At 40.9% G+C, this 18,715-nt stretch overlaps 1 protein-coding gene across 1 annotated transcript in view; it reads left to right on the forward strand.

The window, feature by feature from the left end:
• THSD7B (thrombospondin type 1 domain containing 7B) overlaps positions 1-18,715 on the forward strand; it is a gene marked incomplete at its 3' end in the record, with an annotated part of 273,337 nt that overhangs the window by 174,877 nt on the left and 79,745 nt on the right. Inside the window, exon 15 of the mRNA XM_082312579.1 lies at positions 13,781-13,959. Coding sequence (XP_082168705.1) covers positions 13,781-13,959 — 179 coding nt within the window. The remainder of the gene's footprint in view (positions 1-13,780; positions 13,960-18,715) is intronic.

The raw sequence follows: 18,715 nt of genomic DNA on the forward strand, positions 1-18,715 counted from the left end.
GATTTAAGTTTGTCCCAGACTTGATAATGCCATGAGTACAAGGTATAAGACAATAAAAATGGTATAGAATAGAATAGGTGAGTTTGTAGCGTTTCTAGAGAGCAGACTTTGGGCTCTTGCCTTCTCACAGCAATGATTTTCACTTTCCCTGACTGAAACCTGGCTGTTGAACTTAACACTTCAGTAGGGTTTAGTTGACTCGTGTCAATGTGACTTATTATGTGAATGTATCATAGTTATCAAGTGAATGTACTGTGAGTTTGAGTCTAATGTAGAAATTAATCGCTGCTCAGAGGGATTCAGGGTCTGAGGCCCTGATCTTCCACTGAGTTTTGTGAGCAATTCTGCATTTGCAACTTAGGGGAAAAAAACCCCAAATCAAAAAAACATTAAAGTCTGTTCATCTGTGTTTGTAAGCAGTCTAGGCTCCAACTCTCCTAAGCCTATTATCTGCAAATATATTAACCCTTTAAGCATACCTTCTCAATAGGGAATGGATCTTTTCGCCATTGATGTAGTTATCGCATCCAGAGTATCCCAAGGTCCAAAAACAGTGAAGACAAAAGCATTCCAGCTTTGACTTAATGGAAATGCACTGTTAGCTTGCCTGGTCTTCTGCGGTTTCTGCTGTGGGCCTCTGTCAGGACCTGAGACCGGGGCTGGAGGAGCCTCTGCCCTGACCCAGCACAGCTGAGCACAGCTTGTGTGAATACTTTGGGTCAGCTGTCGTGGGTACACAGGTCACACCTTGACTAGTTTACCTGTTCTCACTGCAATTTAATCTTGGATTAGCTCATGATCGTTAGATATGACAAGCTTAAAAATACAAATCCCAGACTTTTCTGAATTTTATTCCTTTCTCTACCAAACCTTTTCTCTGATGTCCAGAAAAAACACACTGTAGCTTTTTTTCATGACTGGCTTTTGTGATTAGTGTACTGCTTTATTTTAGTGGTGTCATCATTTTCCTTGATGGCCCATTCAATAAGCTCAAGAAATGAGTGACCTGCAGTTTCCAAATTGAGCGAATTCTTTTTTCCTGGATTTGGTTCACTCTTCTTTTCCTTCCTTTAATTTGGAAATGCACTTATGAAATTATGGATAGAGGTAACTATCTCTAACTACATTACAAAAATGTAACTGATAATTTGCCTTAATCTGTCTTCCCACCAGAAGACTGGTTTATATTGTGTTCAGCTCACTGCTAGTCCCGAGGGTCTCCGTTCTCTGGCTGGTGTTTGGAGCATCCTCTTTGGACATGAAATTGTGCTCTTAATTGCAGTTCATCCGCTTTTCAGTCTGTCATCTGAGTTCCTCGCACTGGTTTTGAATTTCCACCTTCTTTGTTTTGAATTATTTCATGTAGTTCCTTTGCCTCTCTTTTTTTGTGTGCTGTGCCAACAGGGTTTTTTTAATCTTAGAGGAACACAGGGTGCCTCATCTGTTCCAAATCAAAGGCTGGAGATTTCTGTGCTCTTGCACAGAGATTCTGCTTTTGATCCAACGGGCAATTTATGGAAAGCAGGAATTTATGAAGAGCGCTTATACTATTCAAATTCTGCTGTGCTCGCAACAACAGGAACCTAGAAGAAAGACACAACAGACAAATAGATCCTGGCTTTAAATCACAGAGCGGTTAGCTTCAACCTACAGTCACCTTAAAAAAGCTTTAATTATCTCTAAATTTATGAAGGGCACGGCAGGGATGCTCATATCCCTCCTTATTCTCAGCAGTGCAGTGTTTTCTTGTATGTGGTTTAGTTGTGGGTGGACAAATCAAAGAGGACTGGGGTTGCTCAGAGGGTTCCCAGGCACTTGCTGGTGCAGGGGTGTCACTCGGTTCCTCCCAGTCAGGTCGACGTAACACTGCCACTGGGAATACTGCTGACAAGGTCACTCCTTGAAAATGTCAGCTTTAACCCCAAACAGGTGGGACGAGCAAACAGATGCATCAGGAGGAGTTAAAAATTTTGGTGAGGTGAAACTCATAGTTTTTGTGGTTGCTGGAGGGATGTTCCCTGCTCCGAGGCACATCAGGGCGGCGTGTGCCAGCAGTGACAGTGCTGCTTCTGTCCCGATGAGCCGTGTCCCCAGTGTTGGGAGATTTAGGACAGCATGCAAAGGTCATGGATCAGGAATTTCAGCTCCTACTACTGAAAACCAGGTAGTATCAAGTCTCATGAAGTTTGTTTTTCTGAAAGGTCAGTCCCGAGTAGTGCTGTATTTCTACCTGGGGTGTTCCTCTGGGGTTTACGCTCCCTTATGTGAAAATCCTGGCCACCAGCTTGATCGACATTGCGTGACCTCCCTGTGAGTGAACACAAGGACTGCTCTGAAACCCTGCCGTGTGCGAATGCCTGCACTGGCATTTTAGGAGAAAATGACCCATTTTCAGGTAGCTTTTAATCACTAGATTTTAATAATCTTTCTGCAAAATTATATTTGTGTATGTCAAAAAACTATAAGCAGAGCTTGAGGAGTTAAAGAAATGTGACCCAAGTTTATGGTGGACTGATAGCAAAACTTACCTTTTCTACAAGGTAGCAGTTTTGGAAGAAAAAAGCTATATTGAATACATGCTTGTTTATTTTTGAAAGTGTATCTATTCTGGCAATTACTGCAGTATACATTTTTCCATATCTGGTAAATTTTATTTTGAAGAATGAAATTGTTTCAGAAATCTCCGATTTTGTTTTGAAAATCTCCAGAAATAGAAACATTCACCTATGTTTTTGAAAATATTCTCAAGCATTTAATTTCATTCTTAGTCTAAATGAAATTGTATATTGAAATTTCATTTTTTAGCACAAACCATTAATTCCAGACTCCAACCAGTTTTGGGTGGTTGCTGTACTTCCATAAAGCAGCATCTCACAAACATCTTATGAATGAGGCCTCATTTCTGGAGGCCTCATTCTTGGCAGCCTCATTTCTTTTACAAGGAAAATGGGCGACCCTGCCTAGGCTGGCCTCCTCCCAGCTCCAGAGCCCACACGTGACAGCCTCGGGATGCCTCCTCCTCCCTAAAAGTGTGGGAGCAGTAGGTGGTCTTGGCACCATCAGTTAATGATAACATGTAGACCCCGTGTTCAGGCTACCCTACCCTTCTTTTGGCATTTGGGTTTAATTAAATATTACAATACTCCTGTTTCTGTGGTTTCCCCTGTGTGTCTCTGTAGTAGATCTCTCTGTGGCCTTTTTGTTACAGAAAAATGACTGTATTACTTACCAGGCCAAAGCTTTTCAAAGACTGCTTGAGGAAGAAGTTTTAGCTAAAAATTCACCTTATTTTCTGTCCATCCCACCCCCTGGCATGGGAATTAAGGCTGGGTTTGGATCACGGGTGCCTGAAAAGTGCTGCCAGCTGCAGACGGGGCTGTCCTACCCTCCTGTCCCCACTTCAGGACTCTTCAAAGGCACTGTCACCTTTGACAGGTTTTCTGCTATCTCGAAGCTAAATAGCTTCTAAATTTAGCCCTGAAATCCCAGCTGGGTTCTCCTTTGGACCTCCCTCCAACATTTCTGCACATCTCCTTGGGTGTGCAGTGACATTCTTAATTACAGCTGTGGCTGCCAGGGGAGCTATGAGCACAGAAGCAGAGCCCATAAAGGACCTGCCCTCCATTTCTTGTTTGACTATAGGATTTTTACATTTTGCTGTCATAAGAGTGCTCAAAGAACATTGATTTATTCCCTATCTTTTCCTTTCCTTTTTTCCAAAATCTATTCATCATAAGAAAATTTGGCCACAGTTCTTCCTTTCTGGATGTTAAAAGACTTATCAAATGAAATTGGATCACAAGACAACTCTTCAGACATTGCTCTTCTCTGTTTTTCTGGCAACAGAATCAAAGGTAAACAGCCATCAAAAAAGTTATTTCTGAATGGGTCAAACTGGCTATCAAAGAAGTTTATTTAAAACAAGGTAAGCCTTCCCCTGAGGCAAGTACATAGAAATGCACATTCTTCTAGATCTTTATCTTCTTACAGAAAGCAAACATGCATCTTATGAGGAAAGAGGGGATTAGGTATTTGAGCAGCATCCTCTGTAGGTGCTGCATTTAGTCATAGTGACGCCTGTTGTTACTCCTTGGCTCTAAATATAAATGTTTATAGCATGTCTTTTCGCCCAAATTTCTTTTATGCTTTTTGCTGCATTCCATAAAATGACCCTTTTGAAGAGGCGGCAGTACTAGACTATGTGAAGGAATGAATTTTTACTAACCTTGAACAGGCTTTCTTGTGTTTGACGATCGCCGTCAGCCTCCCCTTGCCGGACCACCTCCGCCCACCCTTGCTCATGTCCGTGCCTTTTGTTTTTATTATTAGGCTTGGTCAGTTTTTCTCTGTTTTCGACAGGTTGATTGAAGGTCTTCCATGAGAGTTGGGAATGTTTTTAGTGTAGAAATAGTAATTTGGTGTTGAAATAGTCTGTCGGAGGTTTAGGAGACCTTTGATAGCAAGTTAATGCACTGGGCAATCTACTGCCCTGATATCTGCAGTAGGCTACAGTAAGAGCATCTCTCTGAAACGTGGCGTATCTCTTCGGCCTTAATAATGCATTTGTCACAAATACAGCTTGTTATGAAGCAAAGCTCTAATAAATGTTACCACACAGGGACAGATTTAGAATTAACATTTTTCTCTCCCTATGTGTCATTCCATTTAGTATGTTATATGGGAAGTATGAAGAAATACCATTTCAGCCTAAGCCGTTTCATGAATTATGTACTCTGGTGTTAAGACCTCTACATTTTTCCTGCTCGTGGAGAACTTCACGATCCCTTTGGGACCTGCGTAGCTGTACTGGGAAGTGACATGTACTGGTGATAGTTCACAGGATTCCTCTCCTGTCTTACGTGGGTTTTTTAATAATGTTTTTTAACCTGATTGCCTTTATACAGATCTGATGAGCAGGACTTTCAGGGAAGTAAATGGATGACAAATCATATTTAAGTGGAAAGTCACAGTTTCATATCTTTACTGCTGGTGGGGAGCCCTGTGGTAACTGGACATAGTAGGCGTTTTAGTGAGAGTTAAAGGGTTTCACATCCGACATATTCTGAATATCTTCAGAAGCAACATCATGTGTTTCTGCTTGTATGAAACAAGAATCCTACAAAAATAAGAATTCCAGTTTTTGCACATAGGCCAGTGTCTGAATAAAATGAGCTGACTGCCTGAGTAGCAATGAGTTTGCTGGAGCGCTGCATACAGCGATACAGTTAGCATGACAGGGGGAGGGGGGCATGTAGTGGATATCTTTTAAGGTGCCTGATGTAGCCTGCTTGATCAAAGAGTTTGGGAGACCAACTCAGAAACATAGCAACATCTGAATATAGAAGATTTGAGGAAGTGAGCCTGCATTAGGAAAGGTGGATAACATTAAACTTCAGCTCGGTCTGCTCTAAGGATTATCATAATGATATTGATGAGTAACTGAGAATTTATCCTATCTTAGTCTACTCCTGGGTCTGAGGTATACTTGGAAATCTCTGTCCTCCAAGGTTTGCAAATGAGGATGGTGTAAATTAAATCATTGGGCTTGGTTTGCAAAACTTCTAATATCCCTCGCTACAGACAGAGACTCCCTCTGTGAAATCTTGGATCTCATTTGTATTTGGTAACACGGAGGAGTGACCATTAAAAATCGTATTATTCAACAAGATTGCATCGCTTTCTGCTTCTGTCTGAATTCATTGAAGTCCTCCAGCAGAGGAGATTGAACTACACAACCAGAGTGCTCAAAGTCACGCTGCAAAATTGAAACAAAAGTCTATCAGGAATTCAGTACATCAGTACGCTGTGCTGGGGCCTGCTAACGTCACAAAAACGTCCTATTTCCATCTCAAGGTTTTCCATCATCTAAATGAGTTGTGCCGCTCTCCCCGTGCTGAAGCTGTGGAAAACCAGGACTGTTCCCTTTCTTAAAATCCTGTTTCCATCAGATGTTTTTTATAGTACAGCTTTATTTAAGAAGGTCGGATGCCTTTGTCTCCCTGCCGCTATATCAAGGTGACCTCTAATAGCAGGAGTGAAACTCCTTATCCGAGCGGGCTGGACCTCACGGCAGCTACCTGGCGTTCGCAAAAGCGCTCACAGATCTTCCTAATGTCGGTAATGGTTAGTGGCATCTTTAAAACAGCGCCAGTATAATTAAAGCGTGTAGTTAGGTTTCTCATTTAGTGTCGATGAGACGAGAAGGAGCTGAGGCAGTGTATTGATTTAAATGGATTGATCTGAGGGGTCACTGTGTCGCTCGCCTCCCGTGACGGCGGGGAGGGAGGCTGCGGAGGTCGCTGCGGGCTCAGAAGCTGCTCCCTGCCTTTTCCGTGCCTGCCTGACCTGCTCTTGGACAGAGGCCCTTCCACTTGATCATACCTCACGAGTCTGTAAGTTAAAGTACTAGGAATGTACATTTAAAGAAAAAAAAAAAAACAAAGCAAAGGGTTTTTTCATGTTGTTATGAGCCTTCTTGATAATATTAATTGCACATGGATCTAATTGCTTTGTGTTCCTTACTTCTGCGGAGTCATCTGGTGGTTTATTTTGTCTGAAATAAGAGCAGTATTATAATGCACAATACTTGCTAATTATCAGGATACGAGGAAATGCAGAAGCGTTTCCCGGTCTGTAAAAGGGAAACCGTCGCGCTGTTGTCCGAGGGGGAGTTGTCTAAATGAGGCTTGTCTGTGTCTTGGGGTCGCAGCTTGGCAGCTGAAATGAGGTGGCATGTTGTGTTGACAGTGCCTAACGTCTTTAGAAACTGGCAGAAAGATGCTCTCCACGGAGGGCCCCAAACTCTGAAATTGAGTTTCTTAGTGTGCTCCAGCAGAGCCTGAAACCATCAGCCTTCAGGCCATATATGATTTACTGATGGGGGCAGATATTTTTGGTGACATTTGGTGGCAGTTTTCTCCCAGTGATGGACCCTTGGCTCTGGAAGACGCTTCCCGCCTTGTCCAAATTGCTCAAGTCTGTATTGATCTTCAGGGCACTCTGCAATGTACATCTGTTTTCAGAGCTACTGTGCAATTGGGCCTCTGAGAGAAGTCAGATGTCGGAGAAAGAGGGGAATTTGACAGTCTGTGGACAATTTAATTTTGCCTTCATGATGTTCAGCCATTTAAAAAAGCCTTATTTTATTATATAAATCTCATAATAATAATAAAAAATAAACACAGTCTCAGGTTTGTTTTAAAAATCTGCTTTTACTATGAATTGAGTAGCCTAAAGAACACACGTGCTAAACAATTCATAATAAAGTACACTGAGATGAGTTTCTTTCCTGATATACAGAGGATGAGGACACTGATAAAGAAGAAAAAAGCTACTCAGTTTTGTTTGGACAAAGCAGATGATTTTCCCAGTGGCAGTGTGATGAGCAAAGTATATAGAAAATCACAGCTGAGCTGCTACCCTAACTGCTATTGATCCCAGTGGATGATTTTTTTATTTGAGTAAGGACTTGTAGACGTCAGGGCTCCCAAGCAGCCGGCCCAGCCCTTCACTGCGGGGGAGCAGCCCCAGGAGGAGGGGGAATCATTTCCACAACCGGGTTTGGAGCCCAGCCGGGTTCGTGCAGTGGATTTCTGCCTGTCTGCATCGAAAGTTCCCTGCGAGATGAACGTACGCTGTGAAGTCCTATTTATTTGCACTATTTATTTGCACTCAGAAGGCAGCAGATGAGTCTCTCTTCTCTCGAAGAGTTCTCAGTTTGTTCTGCAGTCTGTTACAAGGAATGTGCTAATTAATGGAGATTTCCTTATTTAGTTAAAATATTAAATATATCAACTGTTACGGTTTGTATGTAACTCAAAGTGTAAGCTTGCAAGTTCTTTAAGGAAGAAGACTAATGCAAAATCAAAAGAAATTAGGAATCATAACGCAAAGTCAGCATCAACCCAACTGCCTCGTCAGGATTTGTAGAGACGGTGAAATTGAGCAATAAATCCAACCTTTGGATGAATTTCAATAACAATAATGTTGAGTTAAACTTACCAGTGTTTTTTACAAGTCCTCTCTGGTCTATTCAGAATCTATAATCAGTCTGCTAGGAGATAACGAGAGCATGTGCCTCTGTTGAGAAGAGCAAGTGGGAATAAATTAGCTAAGGAGGTCCATTATTTGAGCTTTGCAAATTATTTGATGTAAAAGTTACTTTTGCTGTGTTTTTTGGTTGTGCATTTACTCAATGTATTCATTAGATTATCTCTTAAATTTCCCAGCTAGCAGACTAATAATACATAAAATCTCTCAAATCTTTGCATATATTAAAAAAAAAGATTAAACATTGTTCCATGGCAATATTGCATCCTTTTCAGATGCAACTGAAGTTGTTAGCAACTTTAAGACTCCCAGTTAGTTTCCTTCAGTTAATAATGTTCTCCCTTGAAGCAAGATTTAAATGTTTGGACTTTGGAGTGCTTAGGACGAGGTGCTCCCCTTGTAGCTCACAAGCTTCTGGGGCCTTCGGTCATGCCATGTGGCCCATGGCCGGTGGTTGCCTTATCCGTGGCATGTTGGGAAAGCCCCAACTGCAGGGCTGTGATCAGCTGGTAGAGTTAGTCTCTTAACTGCAGTCTGCGCTCGATGCTGAATTTTAACCTGAGTTAAAACATGAGGTTTGCTTTGTAAGAGATCCCAAAGCTTCAGCTGAGCAGAATCTGGCCCACCGAGTGCCATGGTCCACCAGGTCTCCCTTATAAAGTCTTTAGCTATTAGACTTTTAGCACCACATGAATTTACTGGTGTTATTCTACATATTTCACAGTCAGTAACCAAATGAATGTAAATATTAATTGCAAAGTGAATCAATTTTTTGTCCTCTACCTTTGATCTGTGTAATTAGAAACATTTCTCTTGTGTCACTGTCCACTCTGCTGCTGCCTTGTTTGTTAAAGGGTGATCTCTTTTATCCTGTAGACTTCCAAGGGAAATTACTGGTGTTATTACCAGTGGCAGTTGCGGTGATGCACAGAATTGTCCCTCTCATAGTAATGACCTTGAGTTTTATGAAGCACCTCAAGGTTTACTAACAAGGGTAGAACTGCTAGAAGTTTGTTAATTGAAATGATGAAATATGTTAGAGAGGATACAAATGAGTTTAAAGCCAATTCAATTAGAAGTGCATCTGTTTCCAAAGCTGCTGGAGAAATGTTGTTTATTTTCAAATCACTTTTAAGTCAGCCTCTTGGACTCCTGTTGGCACTGTTGTTTAACGCTGTGTGCAGACCTTACACCCGCAGCAATTTTATCATTTGGAAGTGCCACAATCAGGTGGATGCCAGTGTCTTACATTAGCTTGTAAACCTACTAATCGCCTGCTTCTCCCACCACAATCCGTTTGCAAATACAGAGCGGGACACGGAAGGACACTGCAGCCCCTCGCTGGCTGTGCCTGGTGTGATATGTGTGGTGCCTTGTGTAGGTGGGAAAGAAATTGTGCTACTGTCAAACTCCCTCCCCAGTGCTGCAGTGCAATCCACCGCCTCTTCGTGCTTCTGCACCGCTGACACCCACCAGCCCATCATCCAGCTGCCTCCTATTGCCTTGGCTCTTTTGGGTTGCACAGCAAAAATGAGACAATAACAGTTTTCACACCCTGTATTTGAGCCTTAACCTCCGACACCCACCAGACCATCGTCCTCACTTTATTAACCCACCTGCTATTGCTTTGTCTCTTGGGCTGCACAGAAGAAATAAGACGAGTAATGGTTGCGACATCGTGTGTTTGAGCCTTCCCAGTGCATCCTGTGTAATCTGTGGGTGCTTTGTTTATTGTAGGCACTTTAGGGAAGAGACTCCATTTGTGGCTTGTAGAGCAACAAGCACATTGTTCTTAATGAATAAATAATAGTAAAATGAGCTGTGCAGCCTAGGTAAATGCATTTGTTCATCCCATTACGTTGGCAGTGTCTCAGTAGTAGAACAATAGCACTTAAACATAGAAAAGGCTTATTTGATCATCTAGCTCAATTTTTCCTGCCAATTCAGGACTATTCCTAGTAGTATGTTTCAAAGTGCCTACTTAAATATCCCACGGACTGGTGTTTCTGTCGCTACCTCCTCCGACATCTGCATGTGCAGTTCCAGCTCTGTGGCCTTCAGGAGCCTGCTGTCGGTTCAGGTAGGACAGAGGCTCTCATCTGTTGTTTCTAACTTAAATGAGCTTTATTTTAATAGTATTTGAGATTTTTCGGGAATTAAAAAAAGAGGTTAAAGGAAGCGTCAAGAAATAATATAAGAACGCGTGGAAAGCCGGTTGAGCAGGGCTGGGGAGAAGAGGACATCTTTTTCCATAGAAGGTCTTGGAAACTCAACGCATTCTTGGTGCCAGGTTCTGCAGAGGAGAGGAAAACAGGGAATGTGATGGATGAGCGAGATGTTCAAGGATGACACTGACAAAACCAGCTGCATAAACTCAACCTTGAGTTAGTCTCCCCAAGCTGAGTGACAGTAACTCAGAAATGTGTTTATGCTGTTTCCTTTGTTCATATTCTGTTACGATAAGAAGTATTTCTCTGGATAATAGCCAGAATGTGGAATTCTTTATTAACAGATTGTTTTAATAGCATACCTCCCTTGTTATTTTTTTTTTATTATTTTGTATTATGCACCATAGCAATGCTATAAGTTTTCTAGGAATGCCAATACTAGGATTATTGTGGGTATCCAAACTGAAGTCTCTTCAGCCCCCTGACAATGGCAGCCATTGCTTGGCTCCTACAGAGAAAAACAAATATCCTGTTCTCATAGGCAATGGATGAGCTGAGTACAACAACATTTACTAGTTTCTCATAAAAAGATAGCCATAAAGACATTCTCTGTCACAGCAGAGAGGATATACCACATAAAGATTTTTGGAGGAAGATTTTTGTTGAATGAAATCTTTGATCCATGGGTATCTTGGCATAGGATTAACCTCAAGTGATTGATAGAAGAAATAATGGCAGCCTGTGAGAAGAGCTTGAAAGAAAGTTACGTTCCCATTTTGATTCTGTAGCATTGTTCAGTATGGAGAATTGGCTTCCTCTGGGCAGTATGGTAATTTAATGCTCTGCTGGCTGGCCATTATTTGTTTATACTTAATGTAATTTAGAAATATGGGTGAGGAAACTCCAAAAGTAATCAGCTGGCCTCTTAGCAACAGGATGTCTTTAGAAATTCTGTGGTTCACTGAGGGATCCCCGTATCACTTCTCTGGGATGAAACAGAATAGGTTTCTTTAGTTTTGTTTATTATATCTTTTCCTTCCTCTTTCTCATATTTGTTTTTTGTATTATATTCCTTTTTTTGTCTTATATTTCTTTTTATTATAGAGGTAGGTCTTGAACTGCCAAAAGGCTTAGCCCATTTTGCCTTCACTGATAAGTTGATAACCCCTCTGTCTAATCCTACTTTGAAACAAGGCACTTTCTTTGTTTCTGTTGAGAGTTAATTACCTAGGCTGTCACACAGCCCAAGGAAAAATGATATTTCATACGGTGGTAGAACAGAACTCTTTGGAGAACTGCCTAAGAAATGCTTCTCATAAATCTATCATGAGAAAATTTCTTTTACTTATCATAATGTATTATAAATTGCTTTGAGTGGCAACCTAAGCAGGTGGAATAGAATATTAGTGGGATATTTGGGAGTTTAATTTGGGGGAAGAAAGCGAGTCTATTTTGGAAATATTTGTATATGTGTGTGCACGGGTGTAATCTCAGGTGAGAATACAAAACATGCAAAGTTGAACTATCTCAAACCTGTGAACACCACTGTAATGGATTGGGTCGGAAATAATTAAGATACCCAATTCCAGTGGCTTTGGAGCTGCAAATGAAAAGGCAACACAACACGAGGTAAGAGGTAGCAGAGTAAACCAGAGCACAGCGTATGGGGACAGTTCTGCAGCTTTGGGGAAGAGTTACAGCATCAGTTACTGGGGAGAAATGATGGCAGCTGTCAGGCTACGGGGTGGCCGCCGTAAAGGAAGAGGGAACAGTACCATCACGGAGGAAAAAGAGAGAAGAAATAGAGCATCATTGAACTGAAGGAGGGAACTACTGTTGTTTCTAGCATTTTTTAAGGCAGTGTTAACAAAAGCATCAGTATTTCTTGTACTTCTAGAAGGAGGATATTTTCTGGTGAGGGATGCCTAAATAAGTCTGAAACCTTTCTTGATGTTGACGTCAGTGTGAAGACCAGGGGGGAGGCAGGTTATTGCTGCTGTGGGTCGATGCTCAGGATGTAACACAGTCCTGGTTTGGGGTCAGCAGCAGTTTCGGACACGGCAGAGCTGGTAAATCCAGCTCCAGGCCAGGATAATCGCCGTGCCTCAGCCTCGGTGTTTCCCGGTTGTCTGGGGCTGTTATCTGGGGGGTTTTGGAGGGAAGCTGCTTCTGGGTTTTCGGAGGGTTTTTTTCCCTTCTGTTGCAGTGACTGGCACCTTGATAGAGAGTGTGGAAACCCTTCTTAAAAGAGTAATTGAATGAGCTAATTTGGTATTCTGTAGGTAAGGAATATAGAGCGAGTGTTAGTGCGATGAAAACCAAACAGAAAGAAAGGGCATAAAAATGAGAAACATCAGAAATATGGTAGGGTTGAAATTCAGTTATTTCCATGACCATCATTGCCAGAGCTGTCAGAGGGCCGAAGCTGCCTGTAATGAAGGCTGATCTTAGCAGCCACTGGCTTTCATGGTCTAACATGAAATCTCTTTTTTGCTTAAATTAAAATAGTACATACGGACATGACAAGCAGGTAATAGAAACTCAAGAAGAATGAATGCAGCATGGTAAGCAGGAAGGTACAGGAGCTATTTCACGCTCCCAGCCCGAGACTGGTGCCAGTAATTCCCTGGAGATCCTGAGGGTTTGGCCACCCTCCACTGCCTTTCTGCATCCCAGGAGCTCCGTGGCCAGTGCTGAGCTCTGCAAAGTCCCTCTTCCTACATGCCAGTTCCTAAACCAGCTGTGGGGTTGTGCCTATATGGAGGAACCTTAGTTTTTTCCCTGAGAAGCCCTGTTGGGTTTTAATTCAGCAAGATGTTGATTGTGCATATGTGTGGTATTCTGATTTTGAGAGATTATGATCTTGGTAGGACTTTTATGTCAAGCCAGGTTAAGGTGAAAGCAAAGCTTTAAAATGCCATTTATTAAACCCAGAACAGGCAAAACAGTGGGAAAGATGTATAAAGAGACCTACCAGAAAGAAGTGGGTAGCAGGTTTGATCTACCTCTCCCAAGAACAAATCCTGCGCGGCTCCAGCTGGCAGGCTGCGGGCAGGTCCCTCGTGCATCTTGAGGGAGCTGCCAGGAGCACAGCTCTGGTGTCTCCACCGTCCTCTGCTTCTGTCTCCTGGGAAGAGAGCCTCCAACTCCCTGCCGGAGCCAGCTCTGGAGAGGGCTAGCATAATACTAAAGGAGTACAAAACTGGGCTGTACACTTAGTTTTTCAGAATTTATTATAGCCACAATCTCATAGGGAAGATAATCACCACCTCTTGGTGACCACCAGCTTCACAACAGATACTTTTGCCACTGTTCCTTTACATCAGTCAGTTTTATCGCAGCCTTCCTAGTGGTCATTGGACTAAACCAAGTAGAAATTAGTTTTAGTCACTGCTGTTCTTTACAAATATCATCTTGGGTTGGGATGGCGTTGTCAGTTTGCCAAATGTCTTCTCTTTAAGAAGTTCTCATTTTGTGTTGATTACCCAGATTGCAGTGAGACATCAGAGGATCAGAGTTCATTAGTTGCAGTGATTAAAACCTTTCTTAAATTTTTGGTTTAGGTTACATTGAAGAATCTTGCACGATCCCTTGCCCGTTTGATTGCAAATTAAGCGATTGGTCCAGTTGGTCCCCTTGCAGCTCTTCTTGTGGACCGGGGGTGAAAGTCCGATCCAAGTGGCTTAAGGAGAAGCCTTACAATGGAGGTCGTCCCTGCCCAAAGCTGGATCTCAAGAATCAGGTGAGCGGCATTAAATAGCCAACAGAAATCTCTCTGTGCTTACTGTATTTCTAATTGTGATCAAAAGGTACTATGCTGCTGAAGAAATTAAAAATAAGAGTTCTCTTTAGGACCCCACACCTTGTGTCAGATTTTGTAGGCGGTCCTTGAACTTCTCGAGCATTGAGGGGGAGATGCTCATGTAATAACAGAATTTGATGTGAAACACCGTATTTCTTATTTAAAGAAATTTTTAGCTCTCAGAGCACAAGAAGCCCTGGACAAATAATCCCACCTGGACAGTGTATAAACATCACAGAGCTCAGATGTCATGGATATTTTAAGTGTCTTTAATTCTCTCTGAGACTATGGTTGCTGCAAAAATATTCGTTAAATATATATTACTATTTTTAGCAACATTTCCCTTCAACACAACACAAGTTCCCTTGAACATTAATCTCTGTATATTCAATATTGAAGTATCCCATCAGAGGAAAGTAATCTCTAAATTGCTACTCTTTAAAAAAGATCAGCATCTATTTAAATTCTATTTAATTCTATATGCATTTCTGCAAAACTAATAGCGATTTCTTACATTTGCTGATTAATTCTCAACACTAATTAACACTGATGAAGTACTATTAAGTTTTGCATTAGATTCAACTATGAAAATTAATAGGACAGAAACAGTCATGCTGAAGGGTTTCATATATATGTCATGAATATATATATATAAATATGTTGCATAGTATGCGTAGAAGGACTTTAATAGTATTCATACAAAGATTTATTTGTGTAGTGGCTTGTAGGTGCTAGAGCTGGTGGATCCAGGTGTTGTTCTGTGCGATCGTTGCTGCAGCAGTCGTGTCCCGGGATGCAGCACCACTTCTAACACCTGATTCTGAACTTGCCTCATTTTCTTCACAGTTTATTTTTCATCCTGTGAGAAACTTGGTAAAAACTTTTTTTTTTTTCTTTTTCCTTGTTACTATTTGAAATTCATAGGCAGTAGCCTAACAGAAGCAGCAAGGACTACCAAAATATAAAACTGCAATAAAGTGTATGTTGTCCATACCTCAGTGCTTTTCTTAATAGATCAGATGGATCACCAAAGAGGCAAAATGAAATCCCACAGTAAGTCGTATGGTAACAATAAGCTCCTTTGTAATGAAAAGATACTGGGGTTTGTTACCCATAGACATAGCAGACTACTTCCGTTAGAAGTAACTTCTTGCTATAAAGTGTTGCCTATTCCCACACACATTAGATTTGCTAATTCAAAAGCCTTTGAGAAGATATTAAAGGAAAGAAATTGTTTAAACTTGGAAATTACGTCTTTTTAAGGTTTATCGGTGCATGGTGCTTGCAAAGTGGCAGGGCTGGTATTAATATAAATGCGGTCGGTGCTTTTTGCCTCTTTACTGGGAACACACATTTTGGTCTAAACCCCATTGAATTCGTTAGAGGGCTTCCTATTGCGGGCTCTAGTAGTGACACCTTAGAATTGCATTAAGGTCTGGGTTTTTTAGGTATGGTGGGTTTTTTGTTTGTCTGTTTGTGGTTTTGTTTTGTTTTGTTTGGTTTAGGGTTGGGTTTTTTTTTTATAAAGACAGAAGCTATTTATAGCTGTTTTAGCACACCAATGGATGACCTTTTTTCAATTTAGATTTATAGGATTGGATCAGATCCTATATATTTTGGAGCTTTTAGGATAAGAAGAAATTGTGCTAATAAGGAAAGTGTGTGTATATATATGTACACTTATGTATGCACACATATGCACTTATTGTGTGTGCGTTTCTATTCATTGCCTCCCCAAATGCTCCTCAATCCTTTGTGCGGTTCGGAAGGAGTTTTGCTCTGCACCCGCTGGACTTTGACTCCCAGCACAGATTTAGACTCACTGAGGTCCTTGGGCACATTGCAGCATGCACAAGTTGCCTTCCCAGATGATAAACTAAATTAGCTGATCGCGCTGCTGTTTAGCTAAACTGGACACATAGCAGTAATCCACTGCAAGGCAGATGGTCTTCTCTTTCTTCTGGTCTGGGTGGTGTTTAAATACTAGAGCAAAGCTCTATAGATTCTTTATATATAAATATGTGACATCCTAATTATTTTTCTATAATCTGGGTTAAATACCTGCAGTAAAATACTTGCTTTTGTTTGGTATCAGACATGAGAAAGCTACCTCACCTTGGTGCTGAGATTTGCATTCTTTCTCACTGGCTACTGTGTTATATTGTGTTTTATGCAGTTGATAAAGACATTAGATAACTTAGAACCAATAATAAACTCCTCTAGGTGCTCGTAGTTTTCCCCTTATTTCCTTATTATTTCCTCCAGTATTTTTTAGTGTTGTTTTTTTTTTTTTTTTAATTATTGCTTCTGAGCTTGGGTCTTGTTATTGCTTAATCAGTTACTTTGGAGAACCCTCCATTTTCCAGTGTCTTACAATTAAAGCCCTCAGTCAGTTTATGTCTTTTTCTCATTAAGCCAAATAATCTCTTCACCCTCTTCTTGTGAAGGGTGTTTTCTGGGCTTCTTGGCAGACCTCTGTATGTCTTTTTTTTTTTTTTTTTTTTCAGTGCCTTCCAGATATTTGACACAAATTTAACTACAAAGAGCATTACTTAAAACGCTATTCCAGCAATCCTCTCTTACCACTTCCCACCATGTCCAGGCTCTGCCAATACAGATACTTTGGCAAAGCTTTGGAGAGAGGTGCAATTTGCACAATCAAAACAATTTATGTGATGAATGTAAATAATTATTTGAATCACATAAACGATGTCATAGAAGACTGTCCTCCTAGAATTGGTTCAATCAGTGTAGTGCAGCTTGCTTGGGTATTTAGGAGAGAGCCTTTTAGCAGAAGTTTAATTCTATACAGAGACATTGACCCATCCTATTACTGCACGATATTCCATGGGTTTTATGCTGTCAACTCCACAGAGGTTTTGGCTCTTCTGGAGTATCTGGAAGCCATTCTTTCAGATGTCTCCTACCCCCCCACCTACAGAGCTTCTCAAGCAGTCCACTCATTTTGCAGCAGATGCAAGAAGTAAACTCAGAGTTAGGAGAATTAATTCAGCTTTTATGTACTTCTTTTTTTCTCATTATAGTCAATGGACTAGGTTGAGCCCTTCCAGATTTTATTCCAGGTTTTGTTATTTTCTAATAGAAGTGACAGTTTGCCCAGGCTGTATACACTTGGTATTCTGATATAATCACTCAATTTGGTATAGTCACTTCAGCCTTAAACTTCCTCTGTGTTATTGCCCTGTGAAATTAAAGGTTGAATTACAATATTTGGGGGAAGAGATGACAGTATTTTAATGCAGGTCCATGTAATATGTTGAATTACTTTCGTCCTGTACCTCTAAGTGTTTGAAAATTGTTGGAGAGTTGGCTAACTACATTTTGCTCCATCTTCATCTTTTAAAGAAAATGGGCATTGCATGTAGGAGCAGTGCAGCTCTTATCTAAGGATATGATTGCTTCTGAACAGCCGATTGGATTATGGGGTCAGCTGGCAGATGTTCTTGGCTGTGCAATGCATGTTAAAAGAGGTGTACCATTTACATTTTTCTATTTCTGCTCTGATTTGAATGCACTTACACAGCATGCAGTTGCTAAGCTATTTAATATGTAGTTCTACATGATGAAAGGTTAAATATGAGTTATGGGGGGTTTATTGCTTGAGTATTCTTTTATAGGTTTTTAGGATTACTACAAGAAAATGCATCATATTTTAGAGACTCATGAATTCCAAGGATTATCTTTTTATTGATTGCTCTAATATATATTCTTGTCAAGATTTTCCCTCCTTCTCCTTCCTCCCCCTCTCCCTCTTACCCAGTCCTGCTAAAGGACAAATATCGTAGCAAGTAGTTTATTCCCTTTATATATACTGTATGTATTTAAGAAACGTTTTAAAGGATTGGGAGCATTTGTAAAGGCAGGCGTAGCAGGAAAAACATGTAATGTATTTGAAATTTAAACTTACTGCTTTCTTTAAAATGTGTGTTTTATTCTTAATGACATTTTCTGGTGTTTGCTCTAGAATATGAGAAATACAGACACCTTGCACATTAAAATTGTAAGTATTTTTCCTGAAATTGCATACAAAAGTTTAACGAAAGGGAAAAGGAGGGCAGTAGTGCATTTACAGGTCAGATCTCTCAGAAGCAGGTGTGAAGATGTATGAATTTCTGGTAACCTTTTCATAGAAGATGACTGGTTTAGTCCTACTTGCATTTCAGAGAACACAAATTTTTTTGATCATCAAGAAATGTGTCAAATTACTTTTCAAAAGTGAAAATCTTTCTTACAAAATTATAGGCTTTGAAAACTCGCCATTAGAAGGTATAAGATTGAATGGGCTCAGAGACTGCTGTTAACTATAGAAGTCACTATCTCTTGTGAGGCAAAGCTGGGCCTGGGCTAGAGGTGGAGGGGGGCGTGTGAGATCTTTCCCCTTTTCTAATCTGTAATGTTAGGAAGGGTCTGCTCAGGAAAGGCCTTTTGTTAAGATGTTTCCAGGGGTTTTCACACTTTAATTCCTCAGAAAAACTGCAAGGAAAACCAACGTGGTGGTATGCAGACTAAAGTTTGACTTGCTCACATCCAGTAGCCGTTTCTCTAGGCAATTTTTGGCTCACATTTGGCAAGCTAGGTTTCTGTGATCCAAAAATGCTCTTAGACTGTGTCAGAGGAACTCTGCCTAAGGAAGAGCAGCGTAGCATGGCTTACCACAGGACACTGTAATGAAACA

Source organism: Platalea leucorodia, assembly GCF_965183815.1.
Source record: "Platalea leucorodia genome assembly, chromosome: 5".
NCBI lineage: Eukaryota > Metazoa > Chordata > Aves > Pelecaniformes > Threskiornithidae > Platalea > Platalea leucorodia.